Source organism: Hipposideros armiger, unplaced genomic scaffold (genome assembly GCF_001890085.2).
Source record: "Hipposideros armiger isolate ML-2016 unplaced genomic scaffold, ASM189008v1 scaffold_118, whole genome shotgun sequence".
Taxonomy (NCBI): domain Eukaryota; kingdom Metazoa; phylum Chordata; class Mammalia; order Chiroptera; family Hipposideridae; genus Hipposideros; species Hipposideros armiger.
In genome coordinates this window covers 3,113,244-3,138,142 of record NW_017731468.1, presented here as the reverse complement: position 1 = coordinate 3,138,142, position 24,899 = coordinate 3,113,244, and the positions used below count along the sequence as shown (strand labels likewise).

The window sequence follows — 24,899 nt, the reverse complement described above, 5'->3', positions numbered from 1 at the left end:
TCGAAAGGGGGAGAAAGAGAGAAATGAGAGAGGAAAAAAGGCAGAGGCAACCCTGTAAGCAAATGCTAGAGGAAACCTATTTTTAAAAAACTTTCTGGTTTAAGTTTTCACTAAATCATGGGGGAAAGGGTAGAATGCATGACTCTTTTCACTACAGCCATTGGTATTCAGTCTTAGAGGTTGTTTGTTAGATTATTAAAGTACTCCTCTGAGGGCAACAGAATGATGTAATGAAAAATATCAGAATATCTGAACACTAAATCAACCTGATTTACATAAATCACAACAAAATCTTTCTATTTGACTTGTTACAAGCCAGGATGAAATCAACATCCAAAACGAGGAACCACACTGAAAGTAGTTTTACTTGGTTTGCATTAAAAGCTTTCTAGTGATGAGTAAAAGAGGTCTATATGCTCTATCAATAGTTTAATAGAAAAGAATAAAACTTTGCAAAGTTTTATTTACAGAAAATAGCAATGAAACAGGAGACCTGTAAGCAACATATTCATACTATATAAATACAGATATCATCATGATTCTAAGATGCCATTTCAACACGTCTTCCCAGTCTGAACTCACCTATAAATTATCTTCAATCTTTGCTAATAATATTATCAAATACCATCTTCTCATTAACAAAGCATTTTCACATACCTTATCTCATGATACTCATCACAGCACTTTGATTAAGAACTATTCTCACACTTTTTCAGAAAAAGGAAATTGAATCTTAAGAACACATAACTAAATTAGCTAAACCCATACAGCCAGAAAATGGGGTTCAAAAAAGATTTTTAAACCTTAAGAATGGTGTCCATTCTTTAATACTGCAATACAGCTTCAAGTTTCATAAGTGATTTTGAAAAATAATGAACTTTTTTAGACTGGATTTGATTTGGGGACCAGCCTAAAGTTGTTTGGTGCTAAGACTTTTAAATAAAGTGAATGATTGATAGGGGAAGATAATGCCACACAAAATTTTTAAAGATAGTTATTATCTATGGCTCTGAAGATAATTTCAAAAAAGGAATTTAAGAAGGGTTTTGAATAATAATGGTATATTGCAATCTAGGCACACTTCAATGGTATAATAATGGCTGGCACAATATTTTGCACATAGTAGACAATCAATAAATATTACCAGGAAATTTTTAAAAAGAAGCAGTTCCATATGTAGGTACAGGTAAGGTTTTCTAATAATCAGTCTCATCAGAAAATTATGCATAGACATTAGAATTGTAAATTGGTACAGACTCTCTTGAAATAACTTGGAGAAAGGTATTAAGAGTCTTAACATGTCTATGTATTTTGGTCTATCTGCTCGGGTTTAAGGATTTAGCCTAAAGAACTAAATCTAATATTCAACCAAGAGTTTTTTTCAAAAATGTTCACTAGGGCATTCCTTTTTTATGTATAAACATTTGTAAAAAGAAAAAAGTATATATCAAAGAAAAAATACTGGGGCCTCATTAAGTAAGAGAATATTACTCGGCTACTAAGATTTTATTTTAAAGAATTTTACTTACATAAAGTATATTTTAAACACAGACCTACACAGCAAAAGTGAGAGCAAAACAAAGATCACATGTACTAAGGTAAAAGGTAATCATCTCTGGTTTGTGAGATTATTTACAATTGTCTAATCTTTTGGAAATTTTATATTGGGCACATTACTTTCACAGACTCTTAAGTTATTCTAAAGTCAGTATCTTAATAACAGTCAACATGAATTGAGTTTTTAACCATGTGTCAGGCATGATTTTAACCTTTTTACACATATTATCTCATTTACTTCTCATAAAAATCCTTGATGTAGAGCTATTTTATCCTGTTTAATAGCTGAGGAAACTCAGGCAGAATGACATTAAGTAACCAATCCAACACGACCTTCCATGTATATGTCTGAGCTAGATTTTGAACCAAATCATCTGATGCCAGAACTCAAGCTCTTCACGGCCATGCTATACTCTTCATATTACACAGGCTGCTTAGCGATGGGTCAGGATATATTCATGTCATGGAGAAAGCAATCTCTTACAACTATGACCCTTGCCTATGCAATTTTATAACCCTGTGGGTGGGACGGTCTGTGATTCTGAGGCTGTGTTAAGTGTACTTACTTAACTTACCCTCTATATAACCAGTTTTCATGACTCTGTTACTTCTTCACATCCATTTACATCCATTTTGTTATCCTCCATTTACATCCATTTCCAGTGTATCAGGCACTGGACTACAGACTGGGAATAATTAGCAAGTTTTAACATTCGTTGCCATAAATTTAACAGTGCTTTGGAGGAGGCCTGCACTTTTAAATTGGCGCCATTTCCTAACCACAGGAAGGGAGCACTACTTTAAGAGAAAAAAGACTCAGTTTCTTTGCTCAAATATGGCCTTTAGGTACGGCTGCCTGCATAGATCAAAGGCAACACAGGTAAATTTATTGGTTTCAGAAATTCCTGTTAACTTCACTGGCTAATATAAAGTCCACAAAAACCACAGCTGCTAAAACCGCAAAGGCGTAAGTCAGTCAGTCACAATAATAAAAATACGGGGTTTTATCATTAGAGTACCAACTAGGAAAACATAGGCACAATTTTACTATGGATGAAAACTCTTGATGGACACTTTTTTGGTTGTGATTTCATTTAAGTGTCCTCTGAAAAGTTAGAGTCTAATTTAGAGTGGGTTTTTTTCGCACCCCCCCTGGTTGTTCACCGCTGATTTTTGAAAATCATGTCTTTTAAGAATGTTTACAATCAGATCCCCTTTTTCCTAAAGAAAAAAAAAAAGAGTTAGGAAACATTCAGAAGTACTCTACACTTTGTACTGAATTTACTTTCCACCTTGTATTTGTTCCTTATCTCCAAATACCATGTGAATTTCATCAAATGCCAATGAACATGCCCCCGTCCTGTGGCTCGTTTGAGGCTTTATGACATATAATATCATTGCACAGCATGCTATAAATCAACATCCTTTAAGGGGAACTGACAGGCATACAAAGGTATAATGTGCATTAAGAAGTTTTATTCCAACTTTCTTTGTTTGTAAGACAGATTTATATTTACTAATCCCTGGATAAACAAGTGGGGGGTATAATAGACGCAAATAGAAGAAGGTGCATGATGTTCTCATGAACGATGGGGCTGGCCCACTCCCTACAGGCACGTGGTGAACTTTTTCCCTAGGTGTTGCATTAATGATACAGGTTGATTTACCACCTAAAGGCTGCTAAGAAAATCCATTTCTTGAGTACTATACTTGACACCAATTGAAAAAAGAAAATTCATGAAAATTATGCAAGAGAAATAGCCTAACATTTAAATAGTACCTATTTGTATACACAATTTAGGAACAGAAAATGAATACCTTGATTTCTCTAATGTAAAAATATTGTTCATGCCCTTCAAGCAGTTTATAACTTGAAACAAATCAAAGTCATTACCAAACTACTAATGAGGGAAATTGCATTCTTTGCTGACTTTTAGTTTAGGCATTTATTTTGTTGGAAAATGGTATACTATAATTACGAGACCAAAACTCTAGGAACTGTCAAGGTTCTTGCAGCTGAGACAGCTAGACTGTGGGGAAGCAAGTATTTGTACACACCTGCAGCCATATACAAGGTCCGACATGAGATGGAGCACACAGGTGTGTCTTAATGTGACAGTGTAACTGATGTGTGCCTAGCGTACTGGGACCATTACACAGTGTTACCTGTACACTCCGCTGAGTAACTTTAACTTATGGTCAATTAAAGCTCTCAGGTTTTGTTTTTGTTGTTTTTTTTACTGAAGAATATTTCCAAGTCTAATGATTCTGATTCTGTATTTGCCTGTTTGGTTTTTTTCCTTGTGTTAAATTCTATATTGTTCTCCCCTTGACTGATCTATAATTACCTAACACTTCATTAAAATATTTAATTCTTCAATTATTTTTCTATTCCACCCAAAGCCATATGTTTAAGGGAGGACTTGTTTTTTAGTCTCTTGGAGGTGTATTCATTGTTCATGGACTTTTGCAATACCTTTCCCCCCTTTTTTAAATTAATCAATAAGCTTCACTTGTCTTACCTTTATGATGAGGCAATATATGTATTATAGAAAACATACCACTAACTTGATTGGAAATGAATGGGCTTATGCCTAGAGATCAATATATTGTTCTTTCTACTCCTACACAGCCATTCTGACAAATACCACTGGTTAAATAAAGAAGACAATGATGTATATTTATTTTAGGACAATAGGTATCATTTTGAGATAACCCTTTGCAGACGGCAATGCTGCAGAAAAAGGGACATAGACAGATTTGTGTCATCTGGATACCAAACAGCATGGATTACCTGGCTCAGATAGTTGCTGTAGAACGAAATGGAAGTTAAGGATAGGGACCTGAGGAGTGTCCGCAGGATGCATGCAAAAGGCTGAGGGAGATAGTAGCTTACAGGCACACCATGCATGTCTCTAGGCTTGGACAACCAAGGCTAAGAGCCAGATAAGGACCACAAAGTCACGGAGTCTCAGGAGTGTATAATGTTGCTGAATAATTTCATTTTAGAGCTGGAAGGGACTTCATGAATTCTTTTTTCTTTTTTTAAAGACATAATTGGTAACTTTTTGAGTGCTGTAGAGACGACATTATACTTGCAGTCCCAAAGATCTGTTTCAACTGCAACTCTACAATTTCCCCGAAGACATAAATGAAAAACCAATTGTTTAATCCATATTTTAAAAAGAAAAAAACAAAACAGCCAATGTGGTTAGACTAGCAAATCATTGGAGTTGTGGTTTAGGCATAATGAATTCCCTCTTCCACTGTCTCTTAATTAATTCCTCATATAGGTCTCCATCCAGCAGGTATGTAAACTAGACAAGCTGTATTAAGATGATTTTTAAATAGCTTAATTTTTTTAGAAAAATGGACAGGATGTGGGTAGGTGAAGGAAACAGAAACATCAACTATAACGTCTTTCATTTCTGATCACTATTGCTCTCGTGTTAACAAGTGTCTTCAACAGGGAAGCAATCTCTAACTTTTTGAGAGAGCACATAGAGTGTATTTAACATTAGGATGACTATGCCACATTCCTAATTATTACACAATGCATAATTATTAATAGTGCCCCGTTTTACTCAAAAGAGTGCTCTGGTTTGGACAACAAATTACATGGTTACTTTAGATACATTGTCAAAGGAATGTCAATTTATATAAGACATTGAAACCAACTTGATATGACCACTTTAATCAATCCAGTGGACATACATAATTTTCCAAAATCAGAACTTATCAAGAGACCCTAAGAAAGGATTTAAATTTCTCTCATTTGCTTTATATACTATTTGTTGTCTTATTTTTTTTTTAAGATTTTATTGGGGAATTGGGGGAGGGGAACAGCGTTGGGGAATCGGGGGAAGGAGAACAGACAAGTTGCTGTCGTTTTGTTCTTCAGTCTCGTTGTGGAGGATGTTGCTTCACTGGCTCATGTTGGTATTATCATTGTGCTCTTCCTGGGTGAGGCAGATCGGTCACTGGCTTCCGGACGGCCGCTCACGGCAGCTCTTGGCAGCTCACACCGGCTGCCAGCCACTCACGCTGGCTGCTGGCCACACTCCGTAGCTTATGGCAGCCCAGCTCCAGGTCGAGCTGTTGTTCACCATCTTAGCTGTAGAGGGCGCAGCGTCACTGGCCCATGTGGGATCTAGATTTGCGGCCTTGCTGCTCAGAGCTGGCGTCCCAAGCCAGCTCTTAACCAACACGCCACTCGGCTGGCCCTGCTCTGTCTTTCAATATGTTTGTTTTTTTAATAAATAACTAGGTCAAGAAAATTAAAGCATGGAGTGATTTAAAACAAAAAAAGAAACAAGTTTCCTCATATCTGACTGTCAATCTTACTCAATGTTATGAGATTTATTTTTAATGTTTGCTCTCAGAAGAACAGCAACCATTTTTGAGATGAAAGAAAATATATAGATCATTTACTTCACTGCCTTGGTTTTACTTTCAAGAAAGCTGACGCTCTGGGAGATGGAATGACTTGCCCAAAGCTGTTGGTCTGGTTAGTGGTAGAGCTAGGTTTGAGGACCTGAGTCCAAACACAAGCTTCCTTATAAATTTTTCTGTCTCCTGCATTATGCTCTTCATTTATTTTGTTATTTATGACCCTCCTGGGAGGGAGAGAAGTCATCAAAATCTAGCTTTCCCCTAAGCAATACATTTTCCTAAAAGGAGAGGTAGATAGAAAAAGTGATGCGCCCAAACTAAAAAAATTTAATTTACCAACTTTTATTTCAGGAAGGGTTAAATTAAGGTAGTGTCTGTAAATAAGCATTTTTAAATTTCTTAGACTATTGATATTTGACCGTTTCTTGAAATAATAAAAAGAAAGTTCTCCTAGCTCTGCGTTTTGTCACTGACTTCAATGCAATAGACTTTAATATGAAAGAAGAGCAGGAACTTTGGGAGGACTGGCCATGAGACATCACTGGGAATCCTGAGCTAAAACTAAGAAATACATAATCAAGATTTATTTCTTAACATTCAGTCTAATACAAAGTTTAACTGGCTCTAAAGCAAGTGTTAGGATTAGTTTTGCCAAAGAATTTATAGATAAACATTTTAAAAACAAGTGTTTAAAGTGATGTGCTTGTTAAAACAAAAATAGCGAAACCATTTTTAAAGTGTTTTTATTTCCTTTCTGACACAGATTTATAGGTATTGTTAAATATTATAGTGTTAGACATTGAGTTGAATTAGAATATGCATTTGCATTCAGGGAACTATGTTTATTTGCTGAATTTATCATATCAATAAAATTTAAGGAGAAGTGGTTATACTAACTAGATTTTAACACACTGAAGTTTCTTGCATGAAGATTCAATATATACCTGATGTCCCCATCTGTCTAACACCTATACAAATTTAGACAAATTATGCTTATTTAGGGATTATTTTTCATCAAGTAATCAGTCAACATGTTATAAATATCCAGTGTGATCGGTCATACTGCAAAAACTGACTATCACTTTCCGAGAGTTCAGAAGAAAGTTACACATATTTTTCATAATTGCCAAGAGGATTTAGTTCTTTGTAACAAACATGTCCTACGGTCATTTAAACACGACAATAAGAAAAGAGAAGAAGAAAAGAAATTAGACCAGTAAAACTGCGGACCAGAGTTACTAAACTCCCATGGCACTTTGTATGTATCTCTGATTATCATGATTATATTACTTCATGTTGTAATTATTTTTCTTTTTCCACTAAATGCTAATCTTGGAAAATAAAGGGACTCTCTAAAATCTTCTTCAAGTCTCTAGATTAAGCATAAAACAAGCCACAATGAGGAAATTAAGTTTTTTTTTGAATTAATTGGTTGATTAATATATGAATAGATGGAAGAATCAGAGTTGGTGAGGAGTATAGATAAATTTAGACAGACAGTAAGGATAGAAGTAGCATGTGAGCTGTGATGGGGACTCAAGGGTAAGTTGCTAATGTAACCGGTTTCAAGGCAGCACTAATGTGGAAAGAAATCACCCAACTCCATTGACGTGTTTATTTTGGGGCAAGTGTAAGAATGTGATCCTGGCATTGTCATATTAAGGAATTTCATTTCATAGCAGGCATAGTAGAAGTAGACATTCCACTACTTCAATACAGAGTGTTATTATTTCTACTATTTCAATCATAACCCTTTCCTCAACTCTAACTCTGAATAACTCGATGTCTCTTATAAAAACTTCAGACATATTTACACGAGCATCATAGGTACCCCTCAGAGGCAAGGAGATGCAGAATACAGGGCATCAAAATGTAATTGATTTCCCCTCTTTGGACAAACAATTTAATCCAGGTGGAAAATCGTTAAAATGCTCTTCAAAAGGTTAATAAAGGAAATAAATGCTGTCAAAGGTTTGCGGGAGCTGAGAGTGGGTGACCAGCCAGGCAGCTTCTCCTGAGTTTTACCTGCTGATAGCATAGGACAGACACACAGGGTAAGTCCCAGACCCAACCACATATCACCTGGTGAAGTGTCAGGACCACCAGATGAGGTGTCAATATTATCGGTTTCCAGTTTGGCTCTGCCATATAGAACAATTCATTTAATTCTTTGAACTTAAGTTGTCCCACGTGTAAACATCTTCATTGCTTCCTTTTTTCTTTCTGCTATCTATTTAAAAACTATTTGTTGAGTCCCTACTAGATATTAATCACTGTGGCACCCCATTCCCTCAAACAGATGTGCTAATACCTGAAAGGGTTCGTGTGAAGATGAAACATAAATGCAGAAACATTGCAAATAGCATAATGTTATATAAAAGGAAGAGCCTCATCTCTGGCCCCCCACCTTCCATGTTCCCCATTAGCCCTAGGTCCATAGTCTCCACATTGTATCTTTCTTGCTTCCTTTCCCTACCAATGTGATGACTGCATTGATAGGGCAAAGTCTGGGCAGGATCTTGTTATAATTTTGATCGTTTTCTGTACCTACTGCTTTTACTAGATTAGAAGACAACTCTATGCCTTGAGTGCCCCTAAATACTAGCACACACGTGCGCGCGCACACACATACACACATATGCATCCTGCACACAGAATCACAAAACTCAACAATGTGCATCCTTTTAAAGAAAAGGAAGATAAGAGGAAAGCACCCTGTGCCTAATTCCCAGCTAGCCTAGATTTGGCTTCTGTAAAGAGCCTTCTGGAAAGTAACCAAAGACAACAACAATGATGGCTAACATTTACTGAGCACTCACTGTGCTGGCTAACTGGATTTAGTCCTTGAAATAGGCACAATTATCCACATTCTATAGATGATGAAACTAAAACACAGAGAGGTTAAATATTTATGAATTTATGCAACTTACAAGTGACAGAAGAATAATTTAAACCCCTGCTAGTTTGGCCCCAAAGCCTGGGTTCTCAACCACTGTTACTGCAGAAAACGCCTCTGGGTGGCTTCAACAACTGTCACAAAGCTCATCCACTCAGGAAAGTTCTCAGCACTTGATTTCATAAGGTTATGATTTGTGTCCACAACGATACCTACCATTCATTGTCATTCTACGTGCAAGCTTGGGAAGCAACAAATTTAAAATGAACATAGCCAGAGTCAGGTACACCTGATAGCCTGACTGTAAAAAAGGAAAAAAAAAAGTGTATATATATATATATATATATATATATATATATATATCACACACACACACACACACACACACATCAAATACAAGAACACAACACTCAGTGGACTGGAAAATGGGAAAAACTTCACTGTTATGTAACTATCCCAAGAGCTTCGTATGCAGGAACTGATCATTAAATTAGTAGCCAGATAAAAACAGATTAACTTAAGAGAATACAGTTCACAATGATTATGAAGCGATGGAATACTAGGAAAGATATTCCTTCCTGAAGGAATTCAGACCTCAAGAATAAGCTTCAGTTACCCAAACAACTGACATTGAAACCTAGGTAGTGCCACATAAATGAAGACTTCACATTCTTTATGTCATTATTTTACTATATCAATTGTTATATTTATAACTACATGTATATGTTCATACTGATTATGTTATTAATACACATTATATTAATATTCTTAACATTCTACCTTCTATTAGACTAAGTGTAGGTCAGATGAATCACTTCCTGCAACACCTCAGTTCAAAGCATCCCAGAACTCACCCATATAGAGTTCTTTTTTCTATATTAGCAACGGCTCAAAAAGACCACCCCCCAGCAGCTTTCTGTCTGTCCTTGGTAATCTGTCCATCTGCCTTCTGCACCACGTCCAAGTATTCTGAGATGCCGAGGTGAGACTCCCGGGGGGGGGGGGCACCACGCCCAGCAGAGTGAATTCCCAACTACAGAGCTCCAACCAATGTCTACAACAGCTTTATTTGTTTATGTTCAATAAAATCATATCATTTCGAGGAAGGACTCCGGCATGAGCAACCTACTTTCCTAACCCAACAGACTTGGGTTAGGAAACAGTGGAGGACAGGCAGCGGCTCAGGTTCAAAACCAACGTTGCCACCTTTCCCTGCTTCGCATCCCTCTGAGTTCATTGCCGCTATGAACAATAAATCAGACTTGAATTGTTCCCAATCTCTGCTCAACGAGGGCAGCCAAACGGTGACAGGAGCCATCTGGGGTGAGGACAGGGAGCGAGCGGGGAGTTGTATAGTTCCGGGGAAGAGCAGGCACACAGAGAGGGTTGCTGCTGCCAGAGGTGGCCAGCAGCGACACTGAGATTTCATCATCGTACGTTCTCAGCCTGAACACCAGTAGTCAGAGCCATGTCAGGAGGCAGTGAGACAATGATGCCAAGGGAGACACAGGGAAGCTTCAGGGGGTGGCGAGACATCCACGCAGATGTATGACTGAATACCTATACCTCTGCTTCCTAAAGTAGACCACGAGGCTCTGCACGGCAGGGCCCGTGTCCTAATCACCACTGTTGTCCCAGCACCTTTCAAGGAACTTGACACAGGGCAGATGATCATAAAACATTTGCTGAAAGCAGGAACCAGTGGATAGGTACCAGCCCTGTCCATTCTATCAAAGCTCGGAAGATTCCACAAGCTTCCTCTGGCTCCTCACACTTACTTAGGCAATCGTTATATACATTTGATTTCAATAACAAAGTTGCTGTCTATTTTTAATAGAGCAGCAGCTTGAGTGAATCCCATGTTTATTTTCTTACTCTCAAACTGTCTTTTGTTTGCCTGAGCAAGAACCTGGACTAATTCCAAGCTTCACTTCACTTTAGTAATAGCTGAAATCTAATCAGGGCTGCATATTCTTAGCCTCCTTCTGAGTCCCTCTGCCTGCCTGCCTGCCTCCTCCCTCTTTCTCTGCCACCCCTCCCTTTTCTGCCTCTCCCTCCCTCCTCCTCCCTTCCTCTTCCCCACTACTTCCCCCTTTCTCTCTCTTACTCTATGGATCTCTAGCTCTGTCTCTCTGCCTCTCTCTTCTCTTTGCTTTTCTCTTCCTTCCTTCTTCCCTCTTTTCCTCTATCCCCTTCTGCCACTCTGCATCTCTCTGCGGCCCTTTCTCTATCTCTGCCTCTCTGTCCCCCTTTGCCCTACCCACTCCTTCTGCCTCCAGCGCCTTGAGGCCCCTCCCGTGGTCCCCAATCTGTCCCCCTCTGACTCCTCTTTTCTCCCTTCTCTGTCCCTCCCCCACTTCCCCTTTTCCAGCCCATACACAAATCTCACACACACAGACATACAAGTTGAACTGAACAGCTCATTTAAAAACTGTGTCAAGTTAAGTTTGTTAACATTAGTGTGTGAGCATGAAAGCTGTCCTTTGGGAATTGTTGTTGTTTTATTCCACCCTAAAAATTAAATTCTATGTAAATAGGATTTAATTTTAGTTTCTCACCTTTCTCTTGGTAAATAATGTGTGTGTGTATGTGTGTGTAAGAGAAAAGTTCTGTGTTAAAAGGGAATGGGTGGAGGCTTCTGTTAAAGGTTATACTTAATTATATTTATAAACATATAGAAAGTGAGTTTACTCCAACAAAATAATTCACCTACAAAAATTAAAAAATAAAGCTACTCAAGAAAACAAATTAGTTACAAACACATCTGAATACTGATTTTGTGCAGTGTATGCAAGTTTTCATTGGACAGTCATCTGAATTTAGGTAAAAGAAGTTTTTTATTATTGTTCTCATGACCTAGAGAAAATGTAGTTCAGAAGCAAGAGTGACTTGGAATTGGATTTTTTTTTAAAGTATCTAAAAAGTCTATTTGCTCTGGGTAGATTTATATCACATGAACTGCCATGTGGGTCACTTATTCTAGGTAAAGTTCCTAACCAAGAATTCTCACCGTTAATGACCTCCAGGAGCAGAGAATATAACTTTTAAACTTCTTTGTATTGCCGAAACAAGGTAACAAGCATCCTCTAGCACAGATTCTCTGTTGTCCTCAATTTACATTGTCTTGTAATATATATTAAAAAGATAGACCAAAAAAACACTATTGTAAGTATGGAGAAAAGCTACATCATTGTTCAGCCATATATGGAAATTAAAACGATACAGGGCCAGTGCAGGCAATGACAGAAAGCTACCAATAGAAAAGGTTTTTTGTTTTGTTTTTTTTCTTAGAAACAAAGGGAAATAAATACTATGCGAGAGGAAATAGTAGATAATAATTGAACAGGTCAAGTACATGGAAGGATTATAATAGTTAATATTTTTCTTGTTTCTCAAACTCAGTTAATCATGGCTTTTCCAGAGTGGAGGTGGGGTGCAATGTGGTTAGCACATGTTCAAGAATTCCAGAAAAGATAAATGACTGCTCTAGTTCCTCATCTTCTGAGCTTCACGAGCCATGCTGTAGTCAGGGTCACAGCACCACAGGCCTCCTGCACGCTCGTCCTGGCCTATGAAAGCCATTCGCTGATGAGATAGCATAGATTTTATTGTCAGGCAGTCCTGCTGCTAAATTCTAGATCCACCATTATTATCCGTGTGATCCAAAAAAGTTAGTTGCTGTCTAAGCCTCAATTGTTTCAACTGTAAAATGAATATAATAGCACCTACTTAGTACAGTTATGGTGACAATCGAATCAAATGAATATTGTTTAAGAAAAACAGTATGAAACCTGGCTCTCAACACATCTTAGACCCCTACCACTTTCACCACCATCATCACCTCCACCACCACCAGCATATCTAAAACCACCACCACCAACTCCAACACCATCACAATCACCACAACTACCACCATCATTACTACCATCACATCCACCTCCACTATTACCACCATCACCACCGCCACCATCATCACCACCATCATCCTCATTTTAAAGACGAGGCAAGCTTAAGTAATTTTCTGAAAGTCACAAAGCTAGTAAGGGGCTGGAGCAGAGCTCAGACTTGGGTGTGGAATCCAAGTTGAGGGCTCCTCCTAAGTCCATCTTCATTTCAGGAAGTCTAATGTGGAAAGTGGTGTGGTCTTGGTTTTGGGGGTCACCACAGGGTTTCAAGGGTACCTGGAACTCCAGATCTCTCATACCTAAGCCTGAGAAAAATTACATCTGGAAATAAAATATCTCAGGCTATTTCACTAATATCTGCATTATCAGGTTTCGCGAAATTTCCCTGGTTGCCCTGTTATCATGAATACCAGCCTGAAAGGCAAGGGACCCAAGTTCTGCTTTTGACTTGGTTTTTGTTCCTTGTCTCCATATCTTCAACTCAAAGAATACAATGACTAGTCCCCTACCTGACCCTGTGGAGACCATTGCAAGAAGGAAAGAAAATGTCATCTAGCACACGAGTCCTCCTGGGGAGAAAGGCAGGAAATGAAAAGGCATTGTTTATTCCACCTGGCTCTCCAATAAGACAGCTGTATAGGCCTGTGAAAAGAACGGGCCCGGCAACTTTTGGCAAATAGATGGGTATTACGTAGGCAGTATGTCGAGCCAGGAAAGGAAGCACAGGAGATTTCCTTTCATTCTGACCATATTGTTGACTGCTTGCTTTCCCTCCCAGGACCTTCTGGACTTCCACTACCAGGCCAAAAAGTGCAAGGCAGTGTGGGTAGCCAGCTTCCGAAGTCCTTGACCTGCTGCAGCTGCTGGCCTGCTCAGTCAGCACCTTCCACGGGCTCCCCTCAACTGGCTTACCCAAGGTGGTGATAAAGATCATCTCTAGTGCCACTGACCCACCTTATATTTGCCTGTCCTCTCTTCCATTCCTGTCACCTGGACATGGCCACTTCTATTCTACTGTTGCAAGGATAACGCTTGGACGCCTGGCATTTACAATGTAACAGGGGCCTAACAGCTGTTCCATTCCACAGGCTCTCCGATGAGCAGATTTCAGTAACCACTGCAGAATACAATGGAGATGTTTTATAGAAAAACCTCTACAGTTCTTGATACTGTAACCCATAGGCAATTTTCTACACCTCAGTCAACAAGGACAGAGCAGCACAGCATCAAATAACCCTGTTATAGGTTTTATAACCTCAAGGTTGCTCCATTCAAAAGAATTAAGCAGGCTTAAATCGCTTTTGCTGGGTTACCAGTGTCCTCAGCAAAGAAAACCAAAGAAAATCTCTTCCCACCTCAAAATTTAGTGTAAAATCTGCTCAGGTTGTACCAAAATGGTGGAAATACACTGATAACTGAGAAAATAAGGTGAGAGTGGGAGGCAAACTGGGTTAAGGGCTGCTCAAGTGGCTGTAGGATTAAAGTAAATCAGAACCATTCCTTGAGACCAAGGACCAATTCACAAAGTACAAAATAAAGTACTGACAACATTTTACTAGAAATTTTGTAAATTCTCTTTAGGGACTATAAGAGGCAATGTGGCACAGAAAGCAAGCACATAAGCTTTTGTTTTTTAGTGGATCAGCTATTTTATTTTTTTTTAAATGTTTGTATTATTGTAGCAAAAACACTGAACATGAGATCTACCCTCTTAATGGATTTTTAAGTGTCCAATACAATGTTGGACAGCAGCTCTCTAGAACTTATTTATTTTGCATCATGAAACTTTATACCTGTTGATTAGCAACTCTCCCTTCTCCCTTCCCCTGGCAATCACAGTTCTGCTCTCTGCTTCTATGAATGACCATTTTAGATACTTCCTATCAGTAGAACCATGCAGTATTTGTGCTTCTGCGACTGGCTTAAGGGGATATATATACTCAGATTAATTTAAACACCCTTATCATGGTTTAAAATCCCATTTAAGAAATGAATCTTCATAGAGTCTTTCATCACATCTGATAGCCATCCTGTCCTTTCAATGAAGTTGTCCATACTCTCAGGTTTACCAAGATGACTCCATCTTAAAATGTGAATTACACTTTTCTTTCCAATTATGCCATCTGTCCTTAAAAAGCAAACGCAAATATTGTGTCCAAAATTAGGACTGCTCCTACAGCTCACACCATGTCTTCCTAATGATGTCGGTACTTAACAAAACATGAGTTATCTCACTACCTCCCATTTTAGATTATAAGGAGTATATATTTCTTCTGTTTCCTTCATAATGATGAGCCCAGTGTTGGGCACAAATCAGAGCTTATTAAATATGTATAGATTGATTGATATATAAATTCTACTCGAGCTCTGAACCAGTAAAGCAGTTAGCCCCCTATGTAACGGCCCTGAATGATGACTCTATAATGTAATCTATAATGTAAACAAACACTTCAGTGTGTCTAAACTATGAAACCTCCTCATTTGCTAAGATAAAAAAGTTTTACATAACTATATTACAACCCCCAACTCTAATTAGCAGTGGTAAAATGAGATTATAACAGCAAGCATGGCAATCTGGTTAACATGGTAAACGACCCTCGTGCAGGTATGCAGGTGTGCAGGTTTTCAGTTTAAGCTCCTGGCGGTACTAAATGCGACATCGTAAATGTTTCTTATTTGGCTCATACTGTCTCATTTTTATAATAGTTATGCACTCATGAAAGTATATGCGTTTATAAAAACACTTCTTATAGTTACAATTTGAATTTGCAGATAATACTACGTGTGGTTTGGTTCCAAGAAGGATAAATATTCCAGGCTGTAAAGAAAATCTACCAAAGCCATTAAAATCCTAAAATTATTCCACCTAAATTTCTTACATTAGCATATTACCTAGGAAAACTTTATGTAAATGTAAAATATTTTATTTTAATTCTAATTAAATAGGTTACATATTAATATGATAAATACAGCAGATAAAATTATTCTGTCATAAAGTAAATCTTCACTACATTGGACTCAAGGGTGGCATGTGCTAATAGCCTTTCTGTCTAAGGTTGTTTTCTCTAGTATTTTTATCATTTCTGGTTCCCCCAACACACATTATTCTTCTGATTGCTTCAGGTTTTCTTAATATTTTTGTTTCATCTTTTTTTTTTTTTTTACAACAGGCTGCCTTCTTGGAATATGTATTTGTTCTACTCTCAGAATTGAATTGCTCTTGCCTCTGGCTAGGTCTCTATTTCTTGAAATTCTATACAGCAAAAGAATATTGGTAACATAAATAGCAAAACAATGTATTTATTTTCCCTGGAATATAATAATTCCATAAAACTTATATAATAATGAAATTTTATTTCTTTTCCCAAAAAAGTGATGTAAATACTTAGTGTCAAATAGCTATGTTTGTTGAGATGTCTTGCATATTGTATTTCCTAGTTAATAAAGTTATAACCATAAGTGAAAATGTAAGAGTTGTTAAAACAATATTAATTTTGGACAGGTTCATTGTTAATAACTTATTCTGTGGCTAAGAACCCCCAGTAAACTGATTTGCTAAGCAATATATTATATAAATTTTCCAACCTACATACTTTGTTTTGCAACTCTACATTGTAAATATATAATAGTAAATGCTCATGATCTTTTGAGTTGTCTCCAAAAATGATATTAGTGCTGAGCTACAACAAAGTACTATAATTAAATTTGATTTGTATCTATATTAGTTAATTAACCTTAACATTTTCCAGAACAGTCAAGCTAATGTTAGACCTTGGAAGACCAAACAACATGTTGTAATAATTATTACCACTAAACCAGCATTATTAAAGAACAACCATTAGTAGTACTTCAACACTGTGGATATCACCTACCAAACCACAAATCAAATTAGCATATTATTCATTTGTTTTTTATTAGATGTTAACATTAGACAGAATTCCCTGTTGAAAGTCAAGGTTAGCTGGCATGGGTTTGGTATTTGTCATTGAGTGAGTTTACACAAATGCATGTGCTATTAATTATACCCATTTAATGGGTTTTTCCATTACAATTTTAAAATGTTTTGCCAAGAATACATTTTATTAGAGACTACAAGCACCACTTCTCACTTATCAGTATTTTTCTCAAATATAAATTTTGATCTTAAAAAAGGTCAAATTGAAATAATTCAACTCATTTCTGTACAAATATAAATGAGTAAGCACAGGCATACTTATAGATTTAAATGACTTCTCCTACTCTAAAATAAGATCAAAGATTAGGAATCTATCTTGTTCTTAAAACCAAAAAATCAATAAAGCTGACTGCCTCTTGATCTCCACCCCTAACCAGATTGGACCCTATTTCTACCTTGGTTAATGGCTTCTTAAAATTAGACAGCCTTTAAATCCAGGCTTTTCCATGAGTCTCTTTATGGTACTCTGGAAAGAATCATAAATTCTGGCTTTGTGCACAGCATTAAACAAACAAAAAAAGATTTTTTAAAGTACTTAATAGAGCTCAGTGGTGTCAACAGTCCCATCTATGTATTGTAGGTTTTTAAGAAAGTAACCTCTTGATATTAACTGTGTAATTGGGCGAGATAAAAATTCATTCTTAAAGATAAACTGGGTTGACTATACATAGTTCAACTTCCCTGTATGATGACAAAACTGTCACTTCGATCTGACTGTAGACCTCATATTAGAAACAACTACCAGAGGAAAAACGATCCACAGAAAAACAGAATAAGAGATCTTTGATAATACGTTTTTCTAGACACGTTATGTTTGAATCCTGGGTGCCTAGCTTAAGGCTAAGTTAAGTCCTACTCACCCAAACAAATTTATACAAGCAAGAGAACTATTAAGTATCTGCAAAGCTCATCAGCAGTGAAATCCTCTAATGTCAAGATGAAAACTCTTTAAAATTAAAATTCTAAAAAGAAAAAATATATAGGGCTATGATTTTATTCTACTTATAAATAAAATGATTTGCCATTTCTAAAATTTCATATTTCAACTTAGAGAATAAAATTCGGTAAGTTTTTAAAACTAGGAACTGGTGATTGATCTAGAATACATCTAACAATACATATACAGAGATGCCATCCTGATAATTCCACCAATTCTTATCACTTTTCACAGGATACATAAATTTCTAAAGCTGGAATTTGGCAATATTCCTTCTTTAGCAAGAATTGAATCAATGTAATGGCATAGGGTAAATGTTTCAAATGGAGCTTGGCAGAATAAATCATTCTGTCAAATCACTCAGTCTTCCTTCCTGCTGCAGCTTCTTCTTCATTGTGCCCAAAAGAAGGTTATTTATTTATGGTTTGGTAAAAGTCCTGGACAGCAGAATAGATATACAAAGCCTCTCAAATAAACAAGTACAGAACAATTATTAAGAGAAAGCAAGCCCAAATTGTCAAGAGAAAAACATCCTAAGTAAAATGAATAAACAAAACAAAACAAAACACCAATTTGGTGATATTTAGGGGCTAACTAACCTTGAGAGTTCATTTGCTAACACGCAATACTTCTTTAATAACATGCAGTACATTTTTACATGGGTTACAAGTGCCATCGAACACAAGACAGTTCAATAACTGAAATGATAAGAAAATATGAGAAAGAATTCCTAGTGAAAGAATAAAGGTCATACGCCAAGGTGGGCAGGGTCACATTTGATGTAAGGCCTTTGGGAAAATCCTTCCTGGGGTATTCAAGATATTCATTTGCTACTATATTACTATCTTTTAGTCAAATACATATCCCAAAAAAAACACATTTCAATAAGTGAAACAGTAACAACATAAAGTAAATATTCATCAAAAGCTACCCCCCCTCCACACACACACACCCAAAGATGGATATTATCATCTCTATTTTGCTTGATTTCATTGTGATATCACACTCAGTAATTATTCATCTCTACAATACAACATCAAAAAGATGTAAAGACATTGGCCTTTCAGGGAAATCTGTTCCCTCTTCCCACTCCGCGGTTGTTTTCCCTACACTTTCAGTAGGAGAAATTTCACCTTGGAGAGAATGTACTTGCCATTTGACAGATCTCATGCCATTTACACAAGAGTTAACCATTTTTAGAACACACTATACTTTATACTTTTTCCTGAAATTCCTAAGTTGCCAATGATTCTACCAACATCCTCATTGATTTTATTGTCCTCTGTTGCATTGCAGATATTACAGTTTCCTTCCTTCTTTGCAGTTTGGACATTGTTCATTGAGTCAAATTTTCTGGTTTGCTTTCGGTGAGTGCAATGTCCCTTCCTAGGCAACGAAGGAGGAATAGCTCTCTAAATAGCAGCTGTTGTTGGAAGAATCAGTACACGACCAGGCACTCCATGTTACAGCATTGGCAATTGTCACTGTGAAGTGGCAACAGGAAGATAAACTGTTCCCCACTTCTTTTCTCTGACCTGTCAATTAGGATGCTTGGACAGAATCTTACTTCTCCCCCCATCACTGTATCAGTAGGCTAAAGGGTTTGTTTAATCATGTAAAGTAAAATCAAACTGGAACTAAGTAAGAGCTATATGACTTTTCCCATGTTGGCATAAAACTGAAAAAGCAGAGTTGGTCATTAAGTCATAATTAAGCATTATCATTTAAGCAGAAACATCATCCTTTATGGTCACAAAAACACAGTGTCAGAAAACAGCAGCAGAAATTGTTTCAGCCAGCCCTGGTAACCAGGAAATTCTTTTCAGAGGTGTTTCCTTTCTTGGTGTTCCCAATTTGTACTCAGTAATGAACTTAGGGACTTGATGTAATGTTTTAAATATTCCTTTCTGTGTGTACATTATATGATTCAAAATAAATACAAATTCTTCAACCCATTGTAAGTGGTCTGATAAATTCTGTCTCAAGACTTATTCTATCATGATCTATCAGGTACTTAAAATACGTAAAAGTACAAAAGTAAACATACAATCAAATTAAGATCTCTGTGCATAGAGCATACGGAAGGTACACCAGTGAGGACTGAGATGTGAAAGCTATATTGTTTAGTAACTATCCCACTCCTTGTATGCCATGCAGTTTAAAGAAATGCACATGCTTTCACATCTACAAACACTCAACCACACATGTGTATTAAAAAAAAAGAACTTACACAATTTCATCGTTCTGGAACTCGAGCTCTCCACAGGTGTCCTCAAAGTCCTCGCCTCCACCTCTGGCAGTCCCTTCAACGGTTTTATAGGGAACGATAACATTTCCTCGGGCTCCGGATGTTCTCAACACTTTCACCTCCATGATGCCAATGCTCTCACTCACATGAGTCACGGATTCCTCAAAAGTAAAGATGCCTGCGTGGTCATCATCAAAAATAGTCACAGTGGCAGTGGAGGGAGATCCAAGGCAAGCGAGTGTGGACACATGATTGGCTTCCAGGATGCCATCTTCTGACGCTTCAGAAGATACTTTGACATTGCTGAGATGCACGAGGAAATTTTCATCCTCCTCAAAGATATCATCATCGATGATGCCAACTCTGATCTCCTTCTGGGTCTCACCAGGCTTAAAGACCACAGTTCCTTCAGTGAATTCATAATCAGACCCAGCATTGGCCGTGCCATCCTCGGTTCGGAAGTCGACAAACACAGTGTTGGTCAGATCCCCACCCCTGCGGATAATGGTCAGGGCTACCGTACCACAGTTCTCCAGACACTGGTATGTCCCTTGTTCAAAGAAGATCTTACTAACAGGGTCATTTTCAGCCACTTCAGGGTTCACCTCGTGCATGCTGACAGCCTTCCTTGCTTGGTCAGCTGCGTGCCTCTTTAAGATGTTGCCAGCTCCGGTCATCAGGCGAGTTGCTTGAATGCGGTAAAATGCGCGACTCTTTTGCTGCTGACTTAGGACTTGGTAGTTCGCTAATTCTATCAATTGTTCTATTTCTTTCTCCGGATGCTTCTGCTTGAGTTCCTTCAGAATCCTAGCCATTTCTCGCCTTGCCTCTTCATCGTCCTGGTCCCGCTCATCGACCTCCAGAACCAGGGCTCCATCTAAGAAATTGTCAACATGGGAATTGACCACTTTGCCATCCATTTCAATTTCAGTCTTGGAAGATGGCCTGTCTCCTTCATGTTCGATAATCATCCCCCTCTGCTTGCCAGCCCGATACCTCTTGTAGACATACTTGTAGAACAGAAGCCTTCTATCTGCTACCCAAGCGAACACAACACAGATGGGAAAAAAGAAGAACGTAAGCAAACCTTCCCAGACCTCCACGACCCCAGGAGAGATGACAGACAAAATGATGTAAAGCCAGGTATAGGCAAAGATGCTCCAGGCTGCCGTCACAAAGAACACACGCAAATGCTTGATCTTCCTTGTCTCTCCATCTGGGACCACGTAAACGCAAAGGGCAATGATGATGAACATATTGAAGGCGGCACTTCCCACGATGGTGCTAGGACCGAGGTCTCCTGCATGGAAGTTATGGCCGCACACTTCAATGACCGAAAGGAGGATCTCTGGAGCAGAAGATCCCAGGGCCATCAAGGTCAGGTTGGAAACCGTCTCATTCCAGATCCTCACAGTTGTCTTGGTGGTCTCTCCATTGGGTTTCTTTATGGTTATTTCTTTTTCTTGAGACGTGATGACTTCTATAGAGGACATGAACCGGTCAGCAATGATTGAAACTCCGAGAAACATGTAGACCATGGCCACAAAATACACAGTAGCTCTAGCAATTTTGTCTCCAAAGGAAGGGTCTTGGGGCTCCCAAATGGGTAAAATCACCCCTTTCTTACAGTAATATGAGCCGGTACACTCGCCAGTTTCATTGCCTTCTCCTTCCATTTCGGTCTCAGCGCGTATATGGTCCACGTGGGAAAATAAGAGAGCCACGAAGGCTAACAGATGAAATCCCGGCGAAAAGGTGGGTGAGAGACTTACTCGCAGCATGTTGTACAATGGCAGATTTCCAACTGTCCCAGCCTACTGGCAAAAATCAGATGGGGGTTGGGTGGGGGCGAAAAGAAAATCACATCATTAGAGCCAGATCCAAACATGACTAATTATTTTTATTAATTTTCCCAATGGTTTGTTGATATTTGACTATCACAACATCTACGGTGAATCATTATTCTAAGAATCCATCAGTGACTAAGTAATCCTTTGTAAAGTTTACAACTTAATCTCTGCTGGTGGATTTTCTACACATAGTTTCCATCCATTGAGCAATGTGCACAACTGACTTATTGGAAACGAATAGTTCAACAAGCCTTGCCTTGTTGCATGCACATTTATGCATGCTAACAGCCAATAAGAAAAAAATAAAAAAGTTTTCAAGCATGAAATAATGTTCTCCACGTTGCTAAAGCAGATTTTCCTTTAAATTTTGATTAGTACAATCACCTTCTAGAAACTATTTCACTGACAAAAATCACCTTATTATGATTGATGCTTTGAAGTTCAGACTTTCAAAATCCTACCAACACAGGGCGTGGTGATGATCTTAAATTCCGGAGCACACCTTACATGACATTTCATGAAATCATGTCTTGCTCCAAACCTACTTGGAAATACAGAAAAATCTTCACACTTGCCTGTAATCAAAGCTCAATGGTATTTGTACTTGAGGGGGGGCGGGGGTGGAATCTACTATAACGCAATAGTTCCACACCTTTAGTATGGATTTTAAAAGCATGTTTGATGAGAGCACATCTCGCCCTAATTTTCAGAAAGCCCAGGTCTCCTTCTTAACTAGCTGCTGGGCATCTGGTTCTTCAAGCACAGCTCTTCACATCTGTGTCCAGATCTCGCTCGGGAACCTGCAGGCTGTCCACCGCAGGAAGGGGGATAACCAGGCCCGAGTGTGGCTGTGTGTAAGGCTCTTGCCTGGCAGGCTGTGAAATCAGTGTTACCAGCCATAAAACGTTCCTTCTCTGTGCTAAGGTCATACTTTCCATGGTCATTCTGAAACACATCTTAGTCTTACAGAAGGTTCAAGTGACCCAAAAATGCAGGAGCGATAATTCCATTTAAATAAGCTCATGTGGCAGAATAACAGGGACCACAAAGTGACACATGATGAACAGCTGTAGGCAATGAGGGTTATGGCAACAGAGTTACCGAGCATCACCAAGTTTGGGAAGCAAAGCAAAGTGGTGGACTGAGCCACCATGGCCCTAAATTCCCACAGCAGCTTAGGCAAGACTCAGCTTGGACCACACATCCCCTCTGCCCCTAGGGCTCGGAGAGGTGCTAAGGTAGCGGAGGATCTGCTCCACATCAGGGGGACTCTGGTCTGGAAGGCCAGTTATGACATTGGACAAAGTGGTGATAGGATGGCGTCCTGAGTCAGAACACAGCCTTGTGGCCCGATAACAAGTTAAAAGTGGAGCTAGATTAGAGCCTTTTGTAGCCTCAGGCTGACTAAGGGTCCCGCCCTCATTCACGTATATTCTCTGGCGCATGTTTGCTGCTAATGACTTATTCAGGAAACTTCACCAAGGCCTAGGAGAACCCTCCTGGCCTAGCATACTAGGCCAGACCCAGAGAAACTGCCATTGCCTACAGCCCTTTATAGCTCATCACTATTAGAAAAGAAGCTTTAACACTATTCCCATAAAGAAGACACAGCAGAGGGTTGTGGTAGGAGAATTCCATCCTAAGTAAAAGGCCGAAAAATAGAAGCGTATTTTCGGACTATGCAAAAGTTCATGTCTGCTTGTTTAGTCACTGAATAGTGATCTCTGCTTGAAACAAGATGACACTGAAGCAGCCTGAAAGAGCAGTGGAAAGTCTAATTCTAACTCCCTGATGCACCCATTTATTCCACAAATACTTATGAGTGTCACCTCATACCTATTTCAGAATGACCTGCTAGGCTCTGCTCTAGGTCCTGAGATTTCACCAATGAATGACAACAACGACAAAAGTCTCTGTCCTCACAGACCTTACATTCAAATGGGAAGGAAACACACAAATCCCATAAATATAAATGTCAGACGGGAAAAACGTGCTGTAGTGGAGGGGGAAGCAATATAAGTAGGAAAAGGAGTCGTGTGTGTGAGCGTGTGTATGTGTGTCTGCACACACGCGACACGCATGATTCATACTGGATGGCCAAGGAAAGCCTCTCCGATAAGGGGACATTTGAGCAAAGTCCTGAGGGAAGCAAGAGATCAGGCCTTGGGGATGGATATCTGCAGGAAGTGAGTGCCAAGACCTGGATGGGAGTTGTGCTTTGCATCATCGAGGAACCACCGAGAAACCAGTGTAACAAGAGAGCCAAGAGCAAGGGGAGCAGGTTTCGGGAGCTGGGAACACAGTGTGAATGGGTCCAGAGGGGCAGAGGGCATGGTTAGACCCTGACCGACTGTGAGGGCTATGGGGATCATAGAGAGGTTCTGATCAGATGCATGATGAGCTGATGTTCCTTTTGAAAAGGACCTCTCTCTGCTGGTTCAGTGCAGAAGAGACTGTGGGGCACGGGTGGAAACAGAAAGACCAGATTTTGTCCATTATCAAAAGATCTGATTTACAAATGATCCCAATGCCTGGCAGGTATAAAAACGATACAGCAGAGACCTAAAGTTTAAAAAGGACAGAGACACCTCTGTGGTAACCCTTTTGGAAGATTTGCAACACAAAATGTCTTGGGAGCCTGTAAGAGCCAGAACGGGTAAGTGTTTGCTCACGGAGAGCAGTACAGAATAGACAGTAAACACTGACCAGAGGTTCAAACCTGCGCCTGTCTCTAAGGCTGATAGGATTGACCACTCCCTTCAAACTGCTGCCAAATCTCACCATTCCTCCCTTCACATTTCAGCCCAAACGAACTCCCTAAAGCGCATGTGTGACTCTCTCACCCCTCTTCAGGGTTACCTAGTGCCCTGAAGACAAACCCAAGCCCCTCGATGGGCGGTGCAGACCTTTTAAGATCTGGCCTCTGAGTTCCAGAACAGGGGCAGTCTTTCCATTCCCTGAACATAGGGACACTTTCTTACCTCCAGGTCTTTGCATATGGTGCTTTCTGTGCCCCAAACTACTCTCTTTCTTAGAAGCAAGTTTCAAAACGGCACAACAGCAAATCATAGTCGATTGCCTAAGAGAATAACACTGGGTTCTAAACACTATCCCCAACACCTGAAGTTCTTTACATGTATCGTTATACGCAATACTTAC

At 38.9% G+C, this 24,899-nt stretch overlaps 1 protein-coding gene across 14 annotated transcripts in view; it reads right to left on the bottom strand.

Moving 5' to 3' along the window:
• The window catches only part of SLC8A1 (solute carrier family 8 member A1), a 387,692-nt gene that overhangs the window by 269,060 nt on the left and 93,733 nt on the right, over nucleotides 1–24,899 (bottom strand). For 11 of the 14 annotated variants that reach the window (XM_019647930.1, XM_019647925.1, XM_019647927.1 and 8 more), the window contains exon 2: nucleotides 19,873–21,704. In XM_019647930.1, the coding sequence (XP_019503475.1) occupies nucleotides 19,873–21,671 (1,799 nt within the window). In that variant the 5' untranslated portion in view covers nucleotides 21,672–21,704. Of the gene's footprint in view, nucleotides 1–19,872; nucleotides 21,708–22,156; nucleotides 22,257–24,899 lie in introns of those variants that run through there. The other 3 variants (XM_019647918.1, XM_019647921.1, XM_019647920.1) reach the window with 2 other exon arrangements.